Genomic DNA, 19348 nt, shown 5'->3' on the forward strand with positions numbered 1-19348 from the left:
AATAAAGATGTTTATACCAGTAAACGCTATGTTACATTATAGAAAAGTAGATGATCGAAATGTTTTTCGGCCGCAGTTCGGTTTATTTTCTTACTCGATATGACAAAGCTCGCAGAATCTGATCTTCAAACATTTTTCTTGAAGCATTATTCTGTAACAAAAGTACGATTTGTTGTCACTTCAATTTGACACGTATCTTTTTCTTTCAGATAGGTCTTTTAGCATGTGGGTCACTACAGAAACCTTTTTCTATGAGACTGGTGGCTCTTGAAACGATTTTATTTGTATTTATTTGTATGTCGAACCCAACCGAACAAGATAGTTTTCTGTCATCACTTATTTTTGGTTTACTCATATGGCATGCATGTGTTAGACCTTAAATAGATGCACTTTTTAGGTAACTAGACTAGGAGATAACTACAATGCAAGATAGCGTAGATAATAGTTGTGGGTGACAATCTATAGATCGAACATAGTACACATAGTGTAAAATCGTTTAAATGAAAATTTTCTATTTGTTTGAATTTTTTAATTGACTGATTGAACCCTGACGACAAAGTAAACAGCCGTTCGCGTAATAAAATTTAGGTACGTTTCCAGACTCCTTAGACCAGCTCGTCTTTTGGTAAATCACGAAGAGTGATCACAACTCTGAAATGCATGAAAAATACAATTAAACTAATCTAGTTTATTATGAAAGGTGATGCTCTTATCTTATCGTTTATACGTGTATCAAAACATTTATTCATTTAATTAATGTCTATTTTCTTTGTTTAATTACCAAATAAAACATTTCAAAGAAGGGTTAAAAGAGCTGTTATTTTACTTTAAAAACAGTCGTCTTAGAAGGTGCGCAGTGTGTGTCTTGATACCATTAACCACTGCTGACATGCATATACCGGGTGATCTACTAAATCCGGAGTTTTTCAAATGGCCGTTTGCGGTTTCACGAACGCCTTTATCCAAAACAGTTATTATTGGTATTAATTAACAAGGAGGATGTAAACGAACTTTTGGCTGAAAAAGTGCTTTAACACCGAGATGATGTCGAGCAATCGCTTTCTCGATTCACCGTTCACAATCTACAGAATCTGTGCCTACTACGGATAAAGGCAATTTTCCGGGCAATGTCCAACTTCTAATTGTACTATTTAGTGAAGGAGATTTCATACCATTATCCTTCTTCTACAAAGGCGAACACATTGGCAAAGAATCTGATCTACCTATTTTACGAAGGACAGTGCGACCATGTATGATACGGTCCTAAACTAGTCAGGTAATGCAGGACCGGTTAGTTGGGAACATGAGCAGTTCTAAGATAAGCACATATGATTACTGAGCAGCCTAGGATTACGATGTATGGTATGTTGTTGGGCGGGAGTCCGATGAGAGTCAACACAACACATAATGGCTAACATGAACAAAAAAGGCTGTCTGAAGCGACATTTCTATCGTATGCAAATTTTTTCTTGAAATACGTTTTTTGAAATACGAAATAAATTTTGTATTCAAAAACAAAGTGTACGAAAAATTCCGGACTTAGATGACCTAAATAGCAATAATCGTCTTTATAAGACAGTTTTCTAATTGTAATATTGCTAGAAATAAGGAATTAAAAACAATATCTCAGGACCGAGATAATATTTTATATCAATTGTTGCAAGTGTGGATTGAGTTTATACTTTTCAACGCATATAATATGGCAGAAGGAAAGTGATTAATGCAAAAAAACATATTGAATATGCTAGCATGAATAAACCGTATACGCACCTTTATGTATAGAACAAATACTTTCCAAGAAAATAGAAATAAAGAATAGTGTCTAATTGAAGAAAAAATGGTTCATTTCACAAGGTTAAGTCAGTGTAGACTTTAAACTTACCGGTTTTCAGGTACCAAAATCAAGTTTCTGAGATGCGCTCGAAGTGTTTGGCTTATTTGTTTATTCTTTTCTGCAGAAAACACGCCTACTGACTCAATTGTCAGCCAAACGGTAGATTCCTTACTGCCCCCTCGGGACATATTCGCCTCATTTTCCAGAACGACAGTGACCTTCTATAAACACACGAAATTGGCCAACAGAGCAACAAGGGGGTGCCAAATTAGCAGAATTGTATTTCAACAAATGTTTCTTATCAGCGCATAAGACCGAGCATAGACATTTAAGATTAGATATTTAGGATATTATTAGCTTTGTATAAAAGTTTGTGATGATATGAGCACTGAAATAGCCATGTGTCAGAATCATGTTAGGGCCTTGAAAGATGCTTATGATGGAAGCAATCGAACCGTTTGCCAGTTATAATGACTGTCTTACAATTTTATGAACTCCAACTAATATTAACTCTTAATAATAATCAACCTGCTAACTAGCTTATTGCTCAATTCGCTGCCCTTGCCTTTGTATCGGAAGACAATATAGCTTCCGTCTCTTGCGATGAATTGTTGTCTTGATGACCTTAGGGTGTAAAGTATTAAGTATTCAAAAGGAGCATATCTTACCGGTATAACATGACTATTGAAAACAACAAACCGTGGCCTAGTTATTATTCATTAACTAGGTTTAATAGTGGTTACTAATTTCAGTAAACATGTTACCTTGTTAATTATTCGCACAGCTAACGCCGTTCCACAAACAATCATAACTTCATGGGAAATACGCCTATATTTTCTCCACGGTTTCTGATTTTTGTGCAGAAATTTAGCGAGACATGCGGCATTTTTCAAGTCTGAAAGAGGCTTCAAAACTAAATATCTCCGCATTTAACCATTGGCTGGCACTGTCTACGCAATACTCCGAGCGGTTAAGAAACAAATAAAAGCACAGCTTAAGTCAATACAAATGGAGATTGGAGTATTACGCCCGCTACTACCGCTAAGCATTGCTTCGCAAATCGTTACACACGTATGGCACACCCTAGCGTACAAACCTGACAGTGAAAGCCAGATACTTTACTAGTTGAATGTGTGCTTTTCTTTTGTTGATGCGTCATAACCCGATGGTCCTGACGCAAGATCAGTTGGAGTCTGCCGTTTAGCCAAAATATTCATGTTTATGTGTTTTAAGTTGTAACCGCCCATCTAGTTGAAAATTAGGTTCCAAGTGTATGCTATGTATCTTCTACTAACGGTAACGTATACGTTATGAGGCGTAATTTCTCCATATTACGAACGCATAGTTTGGTTCTTCATTAGGTTTGATTTAACGACAGATAGGCCACATGCATTGCACGACAATAACCCCCGCTCAGTAATAACGGAATATTATCCGAGCACACCAACGTTCACTGCGGATGGCCTTAACGACGAAGGTGCAGTGTGATGTTTCGTATTAGACGAAGACAAAATCGCCGCTTGTGAGTGATTAACTGCATGTTTGGTAAGCCGACACATTGAGAAACTTTTGGATTCAAATTAATGTTATGCAATATGCATGTCATATTACGGCACAGCACATACATACCTCATGGGGTTTGTTAAGGGCGTCAGCCACGCATTTTGAGAATAACCGGTGAAAATCTTCACCAAAAGCGGAATGCCTTAAATTTGTCCTAAGAACGCAGAGAGGCATCTTGGTCACATGAATGAAATTAGACAGACTCAATCAGCTACACGAATGGCAAATCAGCTACACGAATGGCAGCGCGTATTTACAGATAACCTCAACTTTTTCTTTGTCTGAACCGATCTACGCTAGCGACTATTAAGTTCACCAGAACCACCAATGTTCTCTTTGCATCTCGAGATAAGCGGATCTTGCACTGTCCCCTTGACAAGGACGCTATTAGCAGACGAACCGATCTTTTTAAACCGGACAATTCAAAACAAGACTTGTTATAGTACAGCAGTCCGTTCGCTTCATCTCATAGTGTAGCTCCTTTTTAAGAAGCACTCTTTTGGTGCACAGGAATCGCGCTACGGAAAGAAGGTTATCCACTCCAGCTGAGGCTATGCGATGCTGATTGACGGCATCGACAGACGACGTGCTGCTGCGCGATCACCACGGCAAATCACGGTGACAGACAGATCGAATGAGTGGTAACGGAGCTCCAGTAGGCGTCTGTCAAGACGATAAGAGATGAATCTATGATTCCGCAAGCGAGCAGTCACAGACCAGCAGCACCGGCTTGGATGTGATAGCCCGGCAGTCTGTCATTTTGCCTTTTGCAGATGACTAGAATGGACTGACACAAGAAGTGAACGGAACCACCGAGAGAAATAAGTGTTCATTGCGCGCTACCACTATCTGGCCTCCATTATTTTTATATATCCATTTTTTTTGCGCAAGCGCGCTTGTGGCTACACAATTCGCGATTGGTCATTCAGTCGACAAGCGCGTGTTTGTCTTTACGAACATGTATAGGATCTTGTGAGCTGCTGACCCTATCTTTCGTAGAAAGAGAAACAAAAAAAGAGCACTGTCCTTAAATACACTTACCAACGACCAGTTAGGAAAGTGACACCGTATCGCACGGACGGATTAATGTAATAGTATTCAGGTAACGAAGAAAATGTAGAAATTGAAACGTGTAATGGTTTAGTATGCCAAAATGAAAAAGTCTTGTCATCATACAACAAGTTACAAACAGTTAAAATCAATGAAATGAGAAATATGCGATATTTAAGTACATAGTAGATGAAAACTGAATCAACAGAATCCAAAAAGAAATATAAACGAGCGTTAAGCAGCGTAAATTCCGTATAAAGCAGCTGGCTTGGAGGAAGCTGTGCGTAAATAGTTAATGAAGCAGTAATGAGACTTAACAACGCGCTTATATGTGCTATAGCTGTAGTGAAATTTATTTTTTCTGTTAGAGTAAGTTAGCATCTAATCTATCTGATGGTATTATGCCTAACGGCGAAACTGGGCGTAAAACTTGAGACATAGAGTAAGTGGGCAGCTCGGCCACAGCAGCAAAAAGTGGCCATGTTCTGGAAACAAATAACCCTGCTAATAGGTTAGAAATGAAAAGTATAAATGAGGCGAATATATGGTGAATTTTTTGTGATGACATTGTCAAATACATCATAATACAGGAAAAATTCGTAAATCGTGCAGCTGCTTCGTACATTGATTACACTAGTATCACAACAGTGCAATCAACAATACTGCAAGGAATGCAGTACATGTTGCCTTTCTCCTCCTTTAGACACCAGTACGTTCCGCGCCCATTCTGTGCCTACTCAACAGGTGAATAATTCAGAGGGTTGTACAAGCGTTAATAGAGAAAATACTTCCCTAACATAATAGTCGCTACGACCTACTCATAACATTGTGTTTTCACTCTACCTTACCCCAATCAAATTCAGCGTCTGCAGAGAACGCTCACATTGCCCTCTCAATATCAGCTTCATGTGTGCCTACAGGTTTGGATATGAAGGTCGCTTCCTTATCCTTTTCGTTCTGCTAGCATTTATAATTAAAGCAACATGAAGGGACGACATAAGCAGAAAGGAATAGAATACGCGAGGCAGCTAACCCACCTTCGTAGATCAGTCGGATTTACCTAGCAGCGTTTGCTGCAAGATCTCTTCCCGATTGCACCTGTGCCGTCTATTCTGCTCTGGTCTTTTATTCCCCTAGGCGCCACCTTGGCAAACCCCAAGAGCCTGATAATACTCGCGCCGCTCACTTAAATAGCAACAACAGCTGCACTAGCTACGGATTTTCGTTCGTTGGCAATCCTCAAGCGACCAACGTCGAACTGTCCGTTTCCTCTTCCGGCTCGTGTTTTTCGTGCGGACGCATCACCATGAGTATGACACGAATGCCAACGCAATACTGTTAGGGTGTGTTAGGCCGTTCGAATAGACCTAGCCGGATTCGGCTGTATGTTCCACGCAATAGATGAAATCAGCTCAACTTCCGGCTTTTGCTCCGCTACTAGCGTCAGCGATGCAACAAGGCGGGTGCCGAACTTCCGTTGCATCAGCAGAGGCGCATTCGAAACGCACTGCTACCATGCGCTACGTTGCGCAGGCAATCCCGGGGTCTGCTTGGTGTTCAGCAAGAAGGTGAAGATTTCGTCCGTGCGTCGACTCGGATTCCTAAGAGCGATTTGATGCGAGTCACATCTCACTTTCCACCTACGGTACTCGCAATAGCGGCGTACTGCTTACTAGATAAGTCGGACTAGAGGATGCCTATGGAAGGAGAAGTAGGAAAATGGGTGGCTAAGGAAAACGCTTGAATTACAACGATGGACCTAACGGAGAACCGTTTGCACGCTGCAGTAAATACGGCATACGAGGCGCAAAGCGTTAGGTCCATGAAGGGTTCACATACGGCGGCACCTTTTAGGAGAGCCCATGTAGGTAAAAGTTCACCTATGTATACATGTAATGCAATAGTACTGGAGGTAGGCAAAAAAACACGGACGCAAACTTTCGCTCCAATGCTGTACATCGAGTTGGTAAGTACATTCCATGCTATTGCTTCTGCTCATTGGTTCCTTCCTTTCGAAGGTAGACTGACACGCAAACCGTCTGCCTGTGACGCCGAGAGGCAAAGCTGCAGATTTAATAAGAAATCCTGTAACGGATAGGAGCCGAAGGAATGCATCGAGATCGGGCTGCCGAATGTATACCGTTCGAAGTGACTGGCCTAGTTGTATCTATAGAGCTCGAGTTCGAAGTTGGCTAGCTGATGCGTAATCGACTTACGTATGCGGTGCAACTCGCTCTAGGCGAAATTTCGATCTGGCGTTAAGAAGCTGGTGGTAGATACGTGGCGATAGCCGACATTTATAGTGGATACTTAAAATTTTAGCAGCGGCAAAGTCCAATATGAGACTCATAGCGCGTTATGGCAATACCTGAGCAAAAAATTGTGTCGGATGAAGCAGGGCATAGGTAATGAAACTAATTGACTTTAGCTTTGGGGGGATTTATTTTGCACCCGTAGAACCGCACGTATGCACCAAAATTTCAGTAAACGATATTAATGTGATTTTCAAAAACGCATGTTTTTGATATTTTCAATTTTAGACTAATCATAACAGAAAAGTGATGATCTGTGTACTCCGAAAATATTTTCATTAATCCGTCGAATGATCTTAATGATACGAAAAACAGCATTTCAAACAGAATAAATGAGTTGGCCTAAAATTTGTAAGTTTGAAGTAAGAGTTACTTATTAGTAAATGAAATCTAGTCTATAATTAACATTATTGAACAGCCCCAGTTCAATCCCACGTTGCCGAAATTGGCAAAGCAAGCTCACGTGTATTTGCTGAGGCTAGGTATGCTCGTGTTGTTCTGGTACTCCATGTGGTAAGTAAAAGAAGAGTTAATAACATCGTATTTCTACGATATTTTCCCATAAACACTTGTTCAGCCTTTGCGTAGCTCACAAAGTCCAGCAACTCCATGCACACACACACACACACATATATATATATGTTGAAATGATGATATGATAGTGAAACTGTCATTTGTAAATTGTATACTTGAAGCAATTTACAAGATTACCGCCTGGGATCAACAAAATCCTTATTAATCTGAATCGTCCATCGATTTATTCGACCGAAAGTGGGGCACTAATGATCAACCTCAACAATGCTTTGGGCTCTATCGTCACAATTACCAATAGCGGTTTTTGCATAGTGTTTAACCAAACCTGTTAAAATTAGTTATACGCCCAGTATTGCGTTACAATATAACGTTACATATAAGAACGTCTGTATAGCAAAATATGTAGCCAATAATAAATAAATACACAGGTATTAGCTTAAGCCCTATTTACGTGTCGTCATTTGTATCCATAGTAGCAGCGATATTTGGAAGTAAAGAAAGGACACCTGTATCACCTACAACCCCAGCTATATCATCGAAATTCGCTCTGCTCCAGAGGAGCGACTCCTACCAGGTGACACCCGAGTACCCGGCATCCGAGCCCCTTCCCCAGCCAATCAGAGACTCCACAAGCTTGTGTGAGGATACGTGGTCATCCTTCAGGAGAGCCGAAGTGGAGAGGGCCTCCTGAGCAAATCCTAAGAGGAAGGGGCACCGTGTTGTCCTCAGTCGCGGCTTACACTCCGCCGGGAGCGCATCGTTGTCCTTGCTCTTGGCCGGCGAGAGTCGTGCGTGTATGGGCGCAAAACGACTACGTCAACGACTCACTTATACAACAGTAATTATATATTTGATCTCGTGTTCGTGTTTTGGCTTTTGCAGACACACATCTACTTATCGGGGTGCTGATGTATGCCGAATCAATAGGCTACGGAAATAGCTTTACGCGGTTGACTGTTGAACAAACAGGTGTCAGTGAATAAGCACTAAACGTACTTTTTTTTTAAGTAAACATTAACCTTGAGTTTTCAACGGCTAAAGCTATTGTAAAATTAACTTAGAGAACGTTTGAGAGTTTACCTCAGAACGACTGTGGTATTAATTGCAATTGGAGTGCTTTGTGTGGCCCTGCATGAGTAGTACCGTGGTGGATGATTTATACGAATAAGTTCCTCTAATAAGTGTACAGTGACGATGAAGTGGCACGTGAATATGCTAGCCTTGATGCTTGTTGGCCTGATAGGCACCGGATCAGCGTCGTCAGGCAGCTGGATGTAAGTGTTAAATATTTTATAGATAGTTAGAATAGTCAACGCATTTCTACACTGACACAGAATTCGATGACAAGTCTGAAGGTAGGCCAAGTTACAGTAGAAGGAATTGAATCTAGTCAGTGAACCCATCTCGTCCAATAACAAGTTCTCGAACACTGAAATGAGTTCCGTTACTATCTTCTATATAATTCTTGTACATAAATGGTTAGACAGAAAAATAGAAATTAAACCTATTTAAGAATGAGACAATCCATCTTTGAAATGATGTTGCTTTTAAATAATTAATGTATTAATGGTCCGATAACAGGACCAAGGTACATTGCAAAACTGGAAAGTAACTATGAAGAGGTTCCGCTAGCGCGTGTGGTTATAGGAGAGTTAATACAAAGTTTACTACTTCGTGTCATGACAATGATATCTAAAAATTGAGCCAGTTTAGCTCACCTCGAGTCAGCCTATACTACGGTCTTTTAGTTTTTGATGAACGCTCGGTGATTTGAACTAAAGTAATAATATACTTCTCATTCTTCGATATTCATTTTTATCCCTTACAACAAAGCGGACTCTTCAGCGCGTGCTCGTGAGGAGGCCATTAATTTCATGATTTACAGCGCTTTCTCGGGAGCACTGTAGGGACATCAGATCGAATCAGAGATTTTTGTGAAACATTATAGATTTTTTCGTCAGCTTAGGCCGTCCACTAACAAAAATATGCTTTAAATAAAATGGCTTTAAGTGAATTTCACTGATCACAGCAAACTTATTTTACATTGAAACAACTTCAAAAACTTTTTTTTCTCTTTTCTTCTGCTTTCATCTCGTGAAACGGCTGGCATCAAAACTTGCGTTTTGGAACATTATGAAAATGCACGTGGTACATCAAACAAGTGCCTTCCCACTCCCGCAGCATCCCCGCCCGATTACACGATATTATAATAGTTTTTTTAATCACAAGGATTAGATACATTCCTCTCATATCAGAAGGGAGAAGTATTAACTTCGGATTAATTCATTAGCTCAACTACTTGGTCCAAAACTGAGGTCCAGGCTAAGCGAAACTTATGAACAGTCACATAATATGAGACAGGGTAGCGGTGACAGCTTAGTGGGTAACGTATTTGCCTGCTAACCTTCGGAACACTTTGTGGTCTGAGTTAGAACTCGGGTGTCGACAGGCTTTATTTCGTGCTGAAAGCCAGCCGTCCGATGGAATACTTAACGGCGATACCGAACGCAAAACTCGAAAGTGAATGACCCGTCTAGCCACTGTTTGACTTGACCCTAAAAATCTTCTCATATGATTATTGTTGATGAATTGCCCTAGCACCGCATGAGGCGCAAGTACTATAAAGATTGACAATCAAACAGCGGAAGACCCAGTGAGAAGCATCCCACGGCACCATTGCGACAGCGTGTGTCTTGTGGATTATTGTGAGCTGTAACACAGGCTTAACTATTCTTTATTTTTTTATTTCGCAATCTTTGCAAACTGTTAGCAAAATGCAACCAGCGGACACATCGACTTGTCCTCGTTGGACTTGTCAGACAGCTTCTTCTTGGCCTGTCGTCATTTTCGCACCATAACCTGCGAGCAGCCGCCATCCGGCATACACGAAAGGTGCCAGAAACTGAGGTTAATATTGGTCGCAGTAGCTTTTCTTATAATCTACGAGTGTTCATTTGCTTGACTGACGGACGGTGAATCGTCTTGGTCCTCCATATGTAATCACCCTAATTACCCTCTGTGACCACAGCTCTTTTTGTGCCTTCAAGCGTCACGTCATTACGGAACTTTTAGTCGCCTCCGAGTTCGGACTTTCTGACTTCTCCTTTGACTTCTAACAATCGTGTTTGTTAAAGTGAGAATCGTTTCTCTATGTGTGTGTGTGTGTATATTTTGTCTGCCTTTGTCCGATAGTGGTAATAAGTTTCTTGGCCGTCTCATAACTTTGCGACGCTCGACCCGTAACTTTGGCATTCTATGATACCAGACCTCTTTTAAAGAGAGATGACCACAAATTGCTTTATCCCGATAGCAGCTGCAGTACCGAGGACGTTGCATATTTGTCCTAGGTCGCGGTGGGTTCGGATGGCTTAGTCCAGCATCAACTTGTCGGATGCTTTTTGCACAGGCACAGCTTTCAGTTCCATAGCCTATTCCCCACACGCCTTGTACACTCACACGTTGGTTTTTGCAATTTGGCAGTTTTGTCAGCACATACGAAAGAGTCACCGGCATCAAGTAACGAGCGTTTTTTTTTTCGTATTGTCTCTGCTAGTTATTCGCCGTCACGTTTCGCCAATCGCGGCGATGAAAAGGAAATACAGAAGGGCATCTACCAGGCCAATCTCAGCCGCCGCTTGCCCTCATCAAATCGTTACTTTCTATTGTTGACCATTGACACAGTTAGCGGAAATGCGGACAGTAGAGCACGAAGTAGAGCGTCACGGACATGATCCCCCGCACGATGTGGGTACGCAGTGGAAAAAGAAATGCTTGGGAGGTACGATTGCGTTTTGCTTTATGACTGGATTAACTCCAACGAACTGCGGTGGAGAAGATATGGCACCTGGCGGGCTAGCATTAACAATGAGCACCTACGGGAAAAGATATCGAAAAGGATAGTCTGTTATTCCATGCTATTAGTGGTTAAATGCAAGTAGACCACAAGAGGTATATTATGCGTGGTACGAGCTAAGCGGTAATATGTGGCCGTGTACTGGAGGTGAGAATTAGTTGGAGATTTGCATATCAGCGGGAAGTCCCTTATACCGTTAGGGTTTCCGCTTGTACTAATAATAATCACAGTGACAGACGCAGTAGCAGTGATCAACTCAACAGGACACTTGGATTCGGCTGTTCCAGACAACGATATGTGGAGGCCACGGTTAAAAGCGTACGACGGACGACCGACAAGCCTGCAACAATCATAGCCATCTACTGGCTTCAACTACTAATTAATCGAAAGGTATCATACAGGAGAGAAAACTAAAAGAATCGAATAGAGATACTATGCCATAAAGGTACAATCTAGGGAAACTGAAAACATCAACACCTAGTTAACAGTAAGATTTGCAACGTAACAGGAAACTGTAACAAGAACTAGTGAGCAAGGATTACGAAATGAGAAAAGCTCCTGTTTGTGGTCACAACAACCAGTATTGTAACCAACGCTTGACCTTGGTGAAACAGTCGAAGGAAACATCGAAACGGAGAAGGGAGGCAGATAGCCAGCCAACCTGCTTACCGATTCTGCTCACTGAACTCCAGCTGCTATCCTTTGGTTTCGCATTCGTCACCATCAGAACAGAGCAAAACGATGTTTACACAGGATAATGGCAGACCACCGTTGTTATGGCTTCTGATTTGATTTGATCTGACCCACATCTTTTGCACAGTGCCGATACCGACGCGGCTATACAACACCGCCGCAATAGCAAATGATTCTATGTTTGTCGCTTAAACAAACTGTAGAAAGTGCGCGATGGAGACGACCAACGTAATTGCGCAACAATTAATAGTGTGGTCAGCTCACCGGGTGCTTAGAACAGACTTCGAACGTCTGCTGTACAGGTTATCAGCAGTAGCAAAACAGTCTATGCAACGGGACCACCTATAGATGCCTTAACCACCTCTTAATGGCGATACAAACGGCATTTTGTTTTACACGCGCGAGAACCAATAACTAAATTAATGCAAACATTTTTTTATCCTAATTAGCAAATTATATTGTTATTTAGCTGCTCTAACAACGGCACATGTGAATTAACATGTGTTCAAAGCTAGCTCAGCATAAAAAAAAAGACTGCACTCTACTAAATATTACAGTATAGGTCAGCGTTACAGCCGAGCCATGGGAATTATTTCGGTAACGAACAAGTGGAAAACTTCTAACCTTGAAGTAGAGGGTAACAAGGCGGCATAAATACTGACCTTTATCATTTGTAAAGCCGACATATACAATATTCACTCCTTGCTAGATACAGACCAACTTGCCCGGCATAATCTACCAAAAATATTGTATTTCCTACTTTATACTACTACTAATAGTTTATTGCTATATCAATACTTTTAAGCTGGCACTGTGGAGGCGAAATTTAAGTTTTGCGCCGATCGGTATCGTTCGATCGTGTTTCAGTATCATAGTAGTAGATTAGTATCATATATAGTATAGTTTTACTCGATCTGAAAAGTAAGTCCTAGGGCCTGCGATAACCGGGGTCACCTAACTAACGTAAATGGGAAATTTATTGAAAACATCCCATCTAAGTGTCACCATAGACGAGGCGAACTGGAACCTATTTTACTGCAAAGGGTAAAATGGGGCCGGCCAACTAATCAGTTGAGAGGTTTGTGCTATTTAGAAAAGTTGTTTCGACGAGTGAAGCATTATTTTAAAGCCAATTGCTGGGCTTTATTCTGCAAAGGGACTTCCGCGAGGGGATAGAATTTGTGCTTTTCGTGTACAGCCTTTTATTCCCGCTTCATAGCGGCATTACTTCATTAGCATAAACGAATATATATTCCGGACAGGCAATTACCCTGACTTTTGCCGTAAATAGGAGCATACAAATTCACTTCGTTTGACAGCCACTGCTGTGAACATAGATGTCAAAAAATCTACCACGTATTTTTTGAGTCCTTGAAAAATCCATTGAATTACCCAACAAGCTTGCTGAGGAACTATGAAGAATTTAGTTTCCTTCTTTCCAGCGAAAAAAAAAAAGGCATTTTTATCATTTTCAGCATTCATTCAGAGCGAAATGCTATTTTGTCTGAAACGCTTCTGCGCAAATACAACAATGAACTTAATATGTGAAACGCAGTTTTTGAAAAGACTTTATTTACAGAAAGGAAACAACAAGTAGTTTGTTTAACAAACAGAGCTATTAGCTTTTGTTATTTGACTAAAGTACTTCTGCTATAAACTGGACAAGTGAGCTAAATATTTGCCTGTACACTATTATTGATGGTGTTTGAAATACGAAACGATTCGAGCTGTCGACCGTTGCATTTACTAGCATTACCAGAAGAAAAACATGAAAAGCATCTTTTCTTGAAAAGGGGAAAACGTTTTTGTCCCCTAAGTCTAGCGTATAACTCACAGGGCTATGAGAGAAACATATGATCTTTAGTTGACGACACGAAATGAAAAATTTCTGACAGAACATCACTATAGTACGCACTAACGTGTGCGGCTGGTTCCAGAGACTATATCCAACAGCCTGCGTAACTTAGGTTTACTAAATGGCCCTACCTGCATGTGTGGTTTCTGTACAAACAAGAAAGTAGGATCGACCAAAGATTTTGGCAATTGTAGCCTTTTATTCTGCCTCGATAGTCAACTTAGAAGAATCAAAAGCAAGTTAGTAAATAGGCTTGCAATTTTTGCCTCATAGCCAGCTTATGTTACTCTGCAAAGCGATTTGTACTATCGTTATAAAATCTCAACAGAATTGCCGAACAGTCTCAGATCTGTTTCTCTGACTGCTTGCGCTAGGTCGAGACCAGGTGTTTTTTTCAAAGACCCTCGATTTAGCGTTTCTTGCTGACGATCGCCGATAACCTAAGGAAGAAGTAGCCCTGTGCCTCGCAATAAATTCTAATCTAAGATCCGCCTGCTAAACAGTCTTCATTGTATCGCTTAGCTTTCGTAGTTCTGCCTGGCTTGTCGACCTATCTGATCTGTTGTCTGGCCAATAACAATGGACAAAGAGTACGAAGGCGTTCAGCCACAACGGACAGCCTCGTTTTTCGATGACAAATACTTTTGCATACGGTAATTGTCCCGCTGTTGTTTCGATCAACTATTAAAAATGTAATCGAATTCCAATATGTGTGAGGTATTGATAATGGCTGGCCGTCGGGTGTTTTGTGAGAATACGCTAACGTTGTCCATATGTTTAGGCTGTAATTATCGAATCCAATGCATGTGAATCTAGAATAATTAGTGTTGGGCTATCTGACATTTAATGAGTGTAAAAAGCCTTGGGTTTTTTTAGCGTGATATACTAAGGGTAGTACTTTATAAGTTTTATCTCCGTAATTTTGAGATGAGTTAACCTAACACGTATAACGGCCGTTTCTGCTTACACGATGCGGTCGTTATCATCTTGTTATAGATTGATTATTTATTGTTATACAATGTCTCCTCTTTCAACGCTCAATCTAACTTGATCATTCTTTCTTCTAAAGACGTACCACGAGTGCGTTCCAGTAGGAATAGCTCGTTAGATTATGTCACCTCCAATTCTTACTTAGAAGTATTACTTAGTTTACAGTTTTAGTTTTATTTAATACAGTTATAGTTAAAGATTATTGACATTATGCTGTTTCATTGAAGCGTGCGCCCAATCACGTGTCTACGGTATTTGTATTACTTATTTAATGTTTCATCCTTAAACGAATAGGTTTATGAAGTTATACAAATTGATTTTTTTCGAATTTCAAAGGTTCATCTCTTCTATTCCCCTTCATCAAGACATCTGGTAATACAAGGGTTAACGAGACTTCAGACTCGCCCACTGATCGCATTAGCCGCAAGACAGCACGAAGAGTCTGTGGCACAACCCCAGGGTCTACTTGGTCCGGCTCCCCCTGACTTAACCGTCGCAGAGTCGACCAACCAGTTATTCACCCATACTAGAAGCCGCTCCTCAATAAGCCATCATCCTCAAGTCAACTCCGGCGATGATCATATTCCAATATGATCCCTCGTTGCAAGCCTACCAAATATGCCATACTCTACAATTTGTGCTCCCAAAAATTCTAACAGCCTCAACGAGTAGGTCTACTCACGTTAGTAGAGCCAACCTCCTCTTCACACTGGCAGAATTGCGCATAGTACACTGATTTTCAATTCGGACCATTACTACCCTCTGTTGCATAGCCTCGCTTATATCAGAAGGGCCTGCTAAGGATGAGTAGAATCAGTGCAATGGCAACTCTAGATGGCTCATTGCTGGCCTACGACCGTCCCATCTGCATATTCCAATTCTGCAATGACAAATCGAAAGTAGCGGGCAAATAAGGAGTAAGTAGTAGCTGGTGTCATATTCTCTGGGGGTTCTCAAATTTGGCGTAATCGTCAGCTTTAGCGGATTTGAGAGAGCAGAAATCTTCTGTCGGTTTCTCGACACAGTACTAGCCTAGGCTAGCACGTTAAGAGCGGAGTTAGTCAGACTATGTACAGTATATCAACTCACCTAGCCTTATCTACCTTTGATATTATGTATTTGACCATATAAATTGTTTATACTCAACTATTTTACTTTGTCCACCCGTTCTAGAGCCTATGGGGCTGAAACGACTTCTAACAGGCGGATCACGCGCCTATAATTACTCGTTCAGCCACTTCAGGCTGTCAGAAATGTTGCAACTTTCTGGTTTGAGCTTTCGGAATTAATTACAATAGAAGCAAACGAAGTTACCATAATAAGTATTAGATATTCGTCGAGGCATCGAGCAGGCGGAAGCAGAAAATTTTGGAAGGGGCAAGCCTCATTGTGTATGCATATACAAATAAATATAATAGGATTATGCAGGAAACGAATGTATACGATAGTAAGAGTAGAAATCGAATTAAAATTCCTTTGCCTCTCTGGAAGACAAACATGCTTTGCGGATATAAGCTAAGCAAGTGCATGAAGTTCACTGCCAGGTAAGGTATATTAAAAAAAAATGTCTTATCTGCATCAACAGCTTATCAACTGCACCTGTTGCAGCACTTACGCCGTAATGCCGTGGAGTAGGGAACAGTCAAGAGAATATTGTTTAAATGAATTAATTTCTGTTAGCGCTGAAACTTTTTAGATCAGATAGATACGTCTATATTTATTGTATAATCGTCATATCAGAGTCACGGTATACCGAGTTAAATGAAATATTTTTGCTTGATTTTTCGTATTACACAATAAATTAAAGCGGTCAAGCATCAAGATTGATCCCGTCCTTAGCCTTTCTGTGTAAGCGTCATCTATTAGAGCTGTGTCTCAGCTAACAGCAGAAAGTCAAATGTTGCTTATGTGTAAAAATAAGATGTGCCTTTATTACTACACACTGTAAAGTTTCTATTTCTGTCGATCTGGCCATAGACTCACACAGGCCACAGAGAGTCCTCGTACTTGCCGTCAGTGTTCTTTTCAGCTTATTGTTAGAGGCTTAGCTTGAAACTTTGTGCTACTGCTTTTACAGTTATCGCCGGGGCATAGGATGATGGCTGTAGGCCAAAATGTTGAAACTCTGGTCCTTTCCTCAACATCAGTACTAACAGCTTCAAAAACCGAATTAAAGTGAGCCATGACTGAGTGTCGCCCTGGGCAATTCAAGCATCTGGGCACCACTTAGCTTCAAAATTATGCGGTCACACTCGGCCACCGTATGATGCTTCGTTGTATAGCTGGTAATTTATAGCATCTCTACAATCTGCCATATCTGGTTGCTTTCATAGCACAAAGAGGACAACGGTTATTTATTTTAAAATATACCTTTCTAAAATTCTATTCGTGTATTTTGGAAGAGGAATATTCGCACAAATAATAGGATTACAGGAATTATCACTGAATATGTCTATACGAACTTAAAATTACTCAGATAGAAAAAGATTCCTATGTTATTTTGAAGAAAAATATTGCCTAGTGTGAAGAAGGCAGAAAATATTAGCGCCGATATTGAAATTTTAGCATTTTTTTTTAATCATCATATGCCATATTTAATAGAAATTTATCTCGATCTAAAACTTTAGTATTTCTTGAGAGCTCTTTAGCTAAGCCAGCAGACATTCTGAAAATAAATATAAATCCATCTAAGGCACGCTTTATGTGGGTCTGCGTGTACAAAAAAGGTGGTCATAGAGCTTCATTAGCTTTTGATAATACTGGCTATTCATGAGCTAAAGATTCCGTCTAGGTTTGGAATAGAGCAAGCCTACAGAAGAAGTCGGCCACGATTTGAACTAACCGTTTACCGCTTCATTGGAAGCACAAAAAAAGTGTGGAAAAAAGCGTTAGAAACGTCGATCGACTGGGACATTGAATGCCTTTCTGCACATGTTATAGTTGATATCTATACTTAGTAATGATTGCTGGCGGCATCATGTTATGTTTTCTCGTCGAATTTCGAAATTATATCAATATGCGTGACGTCAATTCAAAATTCGGGTTAGCTGATTAGTTTGTAAAAGTCAGCTGTAATACCGTTTTCATTATCATCGCCTGTTGTATTATACCGCGATCTCTTATCCACTGTGTAATGGATGAACAAATAAGCAATTCCTCGTCACCACCAAACTCTATGTCTATTCCACTCGATACAACTGCTACGTGATATTCTAGCTCGCATGAATATCGTTCAACATTGAGGCCTGTCGCAATAGAGAGCAAGAACGCATAATGGTATTACAGGCTTGAGCCCCGTCCTGCAGGCGGCGCAGTTTTTGCCACCTCCTTTTTGGCGTTCAGATATTAGTCACTCAGCCGCTGACCTATACTACTCGTATTTAGCGATACTGTGTATCAATATCATTTTCTGGAATGGTCACGTTCAAATAACAGCTTGCAGATAATGACTGGCAAGGGAACCTACTGAATAGTGTTGCAATAGTATGGCAAAACCCTGATACAAGTCGTCATTCCGCCCCCTTAAATTGTCTCCAAAAAGAAAATGGGTATCTCTTGAAGTATATATTATATTAGCGATACGGCTTTTGAGAAGTGAAATAACTTTATATGCAACCGGTTCAAACACAGCACCTATCATCCCCGGTACCCGACCAATGGATCAGGAATAATTTAAGACAAATAGTTTTTCGTCTCTACAACGCATGGGTCAATTCATCATCGGTAATTTGGTCAACTTCAAATAGCAGCTGCTTTGCGGATCACGGAAGTGTATCCTTTTGTGTACCCGCCTGCAAATTTATATATATAACTTGCCCATTATGTGAGCTGCAGCAGTATCAATTGTAGCTTCAACATCGACAGGTAATTTTAGGTCCGAATGAGATCTATCTGTGGAAAAGTATCTGCGCAACTTAGCAACTGAAGAAGCCTGTTTTTTTTTTTCTATGCTATTGCAGTGGCCAACTGCGACAATAACGACTCATTCACGAATGGCATACGGCTACGGTAGAAGGCTGTGACAGCAGCAGGATCAGCAAATGTAAAGAAGTTGCAAAAAACAGAACGGTTGGATCCATGTGATAGTACGTGGTATTTGTGAGTGCAATTAAAATCACAATAAAAAAAAAAACTGTGTGCGAGCTGATTGATGCTGCTGCTTTTCTGAATTAAGTCCCCACTGGGTGTTCCCAGTGAGTGCATTCAAGCACACATTCTTCGTTTTTTGACAAATCCAACGATGTGCTTGTTGGTGAGGTTGTCTATATGGATGACTGTCTGCTTGTACGTGCCATTCTATGGCACCTTAGGGTGAGTAACGGAGTCAATTGACCCTTGCTAGCTGATAACTTTGATCGCACATCATACCTTTTGATAGCACTGAAGTAGCTTCGACTTGAAGTTCAGGACCCGTTGCTAGTCGTTTGGGTCGTTGTGGGTTCGCTTCCTGCTAGGGGCCGTCTGAAGCAGCGGAGCGGGAGACAAGGAAATAGAAGAACTAGACGAGTGCAGCGGCTGCTTGCCTGATGAGTTCTCGATTCATACCGCAGCTCAGCCCTGTCTGGCGTAGTCGTGCATTTCGCCATTCCATGACACGCCACTTGACTGGCTGGCTAAATGGATAGCTTCAAGAACGCAATGGCGATGATTATGGGTAGTTCCTA

At 40.9% G+C, this 19348-nt stretch overlaps 2 protein-coding genes across 5 annotated transcripts in view; one reads left to right on the forward strand and one right to left on the reverse strand.

Annotated features, from left to right (window-relative positions):
- Positions 1–60: 60 nt before the first annotated feature.
- LOC111243803 (macrophage migration inhibitory factor homolog) lies at positions 61–3819 on the reverse strand. The gene is made up of 3 exons (XM_022789922.2): positions 3464–3819; positions 1883–2055; positions 61–651 (listed from the first exon to the last, which is right to left on the reverse strand). The coding sequence occupies exons 1-3, from the start codon at positions 3569–3571 to the stop codon at positions 606–608; spliced, it is 327 nt and encodes a 108-aa protein (XP_022645657.1). The 5' UTR covers positions 3572–3819; the 3' UTR covers positions 61–605.
- Positions 3820–4297: 478 nt separating this feature from the next.
- LOC111243683 (protein Wnt-16-like) overlaps positions 4298–19348 on the forward strand; it is an 84075-nt gene continuing 69024 nt past the window's right edge. For 3 of the 4 annotated variants that reach the window (XR_002670574.2, XR_015322453.1, XM_022789602.2), the window contains exon 1: positions 7723–8567. Coding sequence is in view for 2 of the 4 variants with exons in the window: in XM_022789602.2 (XP_022645337.1) it covers positions 8488–8567 (80 nt within the window). In the remaining 2 variants the exon portion in view is untranslated. Of the gene's footprint in view, positions 8568–19348 lie in introns of all 4 variants that reach the window. The other variant, XM_086981877.1, reaches the window with a different exon arrangement.

Source organism: Varroa destructor, unplaced genomic scaffold (assembly GCF_002443255.2).
Source record: "Varroa destructor unplaced genomic scaffold, Vdes_3.0 BEIS01000002.1, whole genome shotgun sequence".
Lineage (NCBI taxonomy): Eukaryota > Metazoa > Arthropoda > Arachnida > Mesostigmata > Varroidae > Varroa > Varroa destructor.